At 51.8% G+C, this 5,430-nt stretch overlaps 1 protein-coding gene across 1 annotated transcript; it reads right to left on the reverse strand.

Moving 5' to 3' along the window:
- Nucleotides 1–1,703: 1,703 nt before the first annotated feature.
- On the reverse strand, nt 1,704–5,063 carry LOC124667991 (acyl transferase 9). The gene is made up of 2 exons (XM_047205203.1): nt 4,586–5,063; nt 1,704–2,836 (listed from the first exon to the last, which is right to left on the reverse strand). The coding sequence occupies exons 1-2, from the start codon at nt 5,018–5,020 to the stop codon at nt 2,009–2,011; spliced, it is 1,263 nt and encodes a 420-aa protein (XP_047061159.1). The 5' UTR covers nt 5,021–5,063; the 3' UTR covers nt 1,704–2,008.
- Nucleotides 5,064–5,430: the final 367 nt, after the last annotated feature.

Here is a 5,430-nt window from a genome sequence, read left to right on the forward strand (position 1 = left end):
TATCAGCGGCATGGGCGTGGCAAAGCAATAGCAGCTAGCAGCGGCATCCGTGCAGCCAAGCAGCAACAACGCGCAGCAGCATCACTCTAGAGCTGTAGAGCACTAGGCCAAGCGGCAGCACCAACCACGGCCACGTCCGGACGCGTCGTCCGGGTCTGCGTCCCATTGGCTCCTCCCGCGCTCGACTCTTCCGTGTGCGTGATCATCCTTGCCTGACCCCAAAGCTCGCGGCTGCAGTCAGGGGCGCGGGCGGCGGCCCGTATGGGAAGATCTAGGCAGCGGCGCGGACAGTTCCTGTGAAGAAGATGATGATTTTTCGAATATTCTGTTTTTCAGTTTCAGTTTACAGGCTCTATTCTGCGCTAGCGTTTTACGACCCGTAAATACGTTTTCGAAAGATCGAACTCAAGTTTTTCGGTTTACACTTTTACAGGTTCTGCTAGAGATGCTCTTAGAATATATGTCAGCACAACTCAAAGATAAGGACGTGGATTAAATTCATGCATAAACAATGACAGAAGCGCATCACCAAAAAAAGAATACTCTGCCAGATGGTCAAGAGAGGAATATAGGTTGTGAACTAATTGTACGACACATGTAATCCTATTTAGCATATAATTAACCTCTTATTTACTCCAATAGACCAATGGGGATAGCCCATGAGTCATCCCCCATTGAGTGACACTATGTTCTTAGATCAATAAGAACATGTGAGATGCCATGTCATGGTTCCATATTTTCAATCGATGTTAGTTGTGCTCCTATTTGAGCTATGATTTTTTTTCGACGAACATGACTAGGGTCTATTTATCTTTAGGAAAAAAGGCACATGGCCTTGATCAACACACTGACCAACGAATACGTAGGACATGTAGCGTTGGGCGGCATGGGCCTGCTACGACTTACACCAGTCACTTTGTACAATTTGGAATTTAGGTAATTTGTTACTACAACTTTGTGGTACCAGATTCATCCTCCAAAATTAGCTCATTTCACGATTCACATCTCGAATTATCGTTTTGAAAAGGTTTATCCATTATTGTGCGTTGATCTGAAGAAGTGCCAATCTACGTCCCGTGAACCTGTTCCAATGGTTCATGGCAAGTACGTACGATCTTGGCGCTCCAGCACACCAATACAATGTCGACCACCAAGGCTAACATCCACCACAAGCTCTAACTTCATTTCATACACATGTCGGTGAGCATAGACTTTTGTTTGAAGGAAACACGGGAAACTTCACCACAACAGCGTGATCCCCGAATTTGATATTTCACCAGGATAGACTCAAGTGCAATTTTCATTCTTTTTGTGATGGATCCAAATCTATTGGTGCCATTTGTTCTGATTTAGTGCATAATCAAGGTCAGTTCATGACACACGCTTAATCCGGAAAAATACCAGCCGCACTGATCTGTGCGAATTTAGGATAATTACACTTTTGCAACCCAGTGCATGGATAAGAAGTTTATATTTGGTTAATTATATTGTTAATTATGTTAGCCCTCTTGACTATGAACATGTTTCATGTTTGTATGATTTGTTATGCGTTCAAGATCAAATCACTATAGAAAGAATGCTTAATTAGTAGAGTTAAAATGTTCATAGTAATCAAAGTTCTATTAATATTGGCCAAGTTTGATCTAAGAATGTTGATGATACTGTACATGCCAAGACCCAGCACATAACGAGACAGAGAGCTCTTAAAGAAAACGGAGGTATTCATTACCAACACCCGGCTCAATGCATGAACGGTGCATGTATACAACAATTTTATTGTCTTGTATCAAATGGTGAAGTGCATTGAATCGGCTGTCTATATTCTAGTAAAACAAGTAATGTAAGTACTGAGGAAGATGTAGGAACAAATAAATACAACCGGCAGAAGCACTACAGTACATTAGAGCAGGTAGAAATACAACAACAGCGACAGTATCAATCAAACAACTGTATCAGCAGCTCTGTCTCGCCATGGATGACGCGTGGCCAGCAAAAGAAGAGAGCTCGATCAGGGCAGGTCCTCCTTCATGCCGCGGGTGAACTCGTCAGAGTGGTCCTTGGTGACGCAGCTTGCGAGGATCCTGGTGCCGTCGAGCGGCAGCGGCGCCTTGAGGATGACGACAGAGGCGATGAAGTCGTTGTTGACGAGCGGGCCGGCGAACATGGGCGGTCCGAAGCCGTAGTCGACGTCAGAGAAGCCGAGCTTGCTCCAGTCGGAGACGTAGACGGACTCGTAGTTGAAGGTCATCTGGAAGGGGTCCTGCTGCGTCTCCTCCTTGGCGAACTGGAAGAACTCCACGGCCATCCGCTGCTTGGCCTCCCGGATCATGTCGATCACCTCCATCACCGACGACTCCAGCACCTGCTTGCTGGTGCCCGACATCTTCACGGGGAAGATGGAGTTGCCGTAGTAGCCGGCGTCGAGCTTCAGCAGGTGGCGCACGCTGGCGAAGAAGCAGAGCTTCACCGTGGCCTCCGGCTCCAGGTTGAGCGCCCGGGTGCGGCACTGCCACAGCTTCGCTGTCAGCACGTCGAACCCGGAGCAGAATTTGCCGCTGTGCGCCTTGTACTGCTTCTTGAGCCCGTCGATGTAGCCGGTTGGGAAGTCGAGCACGATGTAGTCGAGCGCCAGCACCGGGAGCTCCGGGAGCGGGCCTGGCTTGATGCTTGGGTTCGGGAACTTCTCCCTGTCCCACACCGGCAACACGGCCGGTTCAGGGAGGCCCCGCGCCATGTCGCCCACGGCCTTGACGAACTGCGCCGCGCCCATGCCGTCCGCCGACGCGTGGTTGAACCGGAGGCCCATCACGAACCCGCCGCAGGTGAATTTGGTGATCTGAAACCATGAGAGTTTGAAGTTTTAGCACTGAATCTGTTGAGTCCAAGCGTTGGCAAAGTTGAAAGTGGTAAAGAAAAAGTTGCCACGAAACGAAATATTTGGAATCTACATTTCCACTAGCATTTCATTTCATCCGCATTCCATGTTGAATTGGCTGTATTAGCTCGTCCTAATCTCCCGTAAACGCTCCCATAGTTCCCACAGGCTGTCCCCATCGAAAACATGAATTGATAATCATGGGGGAATTGGCAGTTTCTGCTCAATCATACTACCGCATGGTCGACAGGGATGCACACACAAAACACCAAAGAAGAACGAGTGAGAATGCATTCTGATCATGATAAAGTACCACTCCAGCAAGCCTCCCTCCCACTAGCTACTCTAAATTTCCAAACGTACTTGAAAAAGACCTACGAACATCAACGACCTCAGAGACCAGTGACCAGCTATTGGTGGGCAAAAGCAGAAAAGCAGGCTACGAAAACCTTAGCTTAGCTTAAAAGCAAGGCAAACATTCAGACAGACATACAACACCTATCTGCCTGGCAAGGACAACACGTACAGGCACAATGGGCTAATATTCTGGTAAGCCAGATTGTACTACATCTGTGTCACCGCATAAGCTGCAAGCCTGAAACTAATCCTAGTGAAGACGAGAGCTTAGCCAGATCGGCCATGCCCTGCCTACATGTACAGTAAACTAATGACAGGTGAGATCGCCACCACCGAGGCCTAACATGGAGTAGTCAAAGTTGGGTAGATCAGGTGTTACTGGCGATCACTTTCAGCCGCGGAATGATGGGAATCCGGCCTTCTGCGTTCAGCCAGCGCGGGTGCACATCTACCAAACCATCCGTGACCACCGGACAAGGCGTGAGCAAGCCAGAGGCTGAGGCAAAGTTGTACTTGGTGGCACGTACCGTCGCAAGCAATGGTGGCCTTTTGCGACGGAACAAAGTGCAGTGACACGTACTGTGGCACCACCTACGACGAGGCTCCCCACGGCTGTCCGTGTCCGGCCGCCTCCTCGTCGGAAACGCCGTGGTTTCACACAGATCTGCACGAGCCTGTCTCGCCGGCCGCGCGCATTCGGCGCCGTGCCAAGGCGATCCCCATCGGCTCCAGCTACGCACCAGCGCGCCGCCCGCGTCACCGGCGGCCACTCGCTCGCTCGGCGGCGGGACCGCTCTACCTACCCGATGGCGTGACATCAAAGGCGCGCCGGCTGTCTGAACTAACCATGTCTGGTGGACCAAAATGGAAGGCATGCCGTTGCCAACTCGAGACTAGCGCGAGAGTTCGACGGAAATGTTGGCAACGTCCAGCCCCGTTGAAATGTCGTAATCCCATTTAGGCAGGCTGACGATGATGACGGGGTGACATTGCGCGGGACCCACGTGCCAGCCTCCTCGACCGACACTTCCAACCACTACGAACAGTATCAGTAGTATACTCGGTTCTACTCTCTCTGACGCGACAAAAGGGTGACCAAGGGGAAAAAATGAGAAGCTTCCCACTAGCTACCACGACGACGCCATCCATCTGCTCTCCTGGCCTAGCCAGGTTTTGACTTCTCGCCTCTGCAAGCTCGCGCGATCCCCAGATCTACCTCGGACACGCAGAGATCTAGCTCTACTCAAGCTACCGAATCATCAAACAGCAAAACATTGGAAGCTTAACTAATTAGCTTACGGACCACGGCGGCCTAGCTGCTGCTTCGGTGGAAACTTGGGAATCCATAGTTACCTGCATCATCATGATGGTGTTGTGCGGCTCGACGCCCCAGCGGTCCTCGGCGGGGTAGGGGACGAGGTCCTCCTTGGGGAGCAGCAGGGGCCGCTCCAGGAACTTGACGTCCTCCAGGCTGCACTCCGCCTCCGCCTCCGCGAAGTACACGCCGTCCGCCGTGCACCGGATGGCGGGGCACCCCTTCTCCGGCTGCTCCACGATGCGCCCCGACAGCGGGTAGAAGTACGCCAGCGCCTTGCCCAGCGCCTCGCGGATCACGCCGGGCGCCGCGTCGGCGCCGGAGCGGAAGATGTGCATGGACTCCACCAGGCCGCGGTGGGTCGGGTACCGGTCCACCCACGCCAGCGGCAGGGTGTGGTCGGGGGTCTCGCCGACCGGCTTCACCGGGCCCTCCGAGATCCGGGTCACCTTGAAGCTCGGCGTTGTTGCCATGGCCGCTGTGCTCTGGCTCTGCTCTTTCGTCGGTGTGCTTGTGTGTCTGGGACGAAGGCTCTCAAGCTCGAGCTGGTTCTTAGTTATAAATGGAGTTAGGGAGTGAGTTGGTGGCTGGTGCGTGGGACCACGATGGGAGAGAGCGTTGAACTTTTCCGTGGTCGTTCGGTGGCGGGCTTTTAACGGCCCAGATTGCCTGTCGGATGGGGTGTTTGACGTACGGGTTTACCTAGCCGTTCAAACGCACGTTCTGGCCGTACCTACTTCATAGCATTTCCTTGAGGAAAAAATCATACTACTCCATACTCCTTTTTTTTCTCGATCTGAACATGTGTCCTCTAGTATCTCAATGTCTGATCAATGTGGAAAATATTAAATATGCTTTGCATCCTATCATTGTCCTTTGATCA

This window comes from Lolium rigidum, chromosome 6, assembly GCF_022539505.1.
Source record: "Lolium rigidum isolate FL_2022 chromosome 6, APGP_CSIRO_Lrig_0.1, whole genome shotgun sequence".
Classification (NCBI taxonomy): domain Eukaryota; kingdom Viridiplantae; phylum Streptophyta; class Magnoliopsida; order Poales; family Poaceae; genus Lolium; species Lolium rigidum.

Coding starts and splice junctions, on each gene's coding strand:
- LOC124667991 (XM_047205203.1), bottom strand. CDS start 5,020: ATGGCAACAACGCCGAGCTTCAAGGTGACCCGGATCTCGGAGGGCCCG. Junction 2,837..4,585: donor ACACCATCATGATGATGCAG/GTAACTATGGAT, acceptor TCATGGTTTCAG/ATCACCAAATTCACCTGCGG.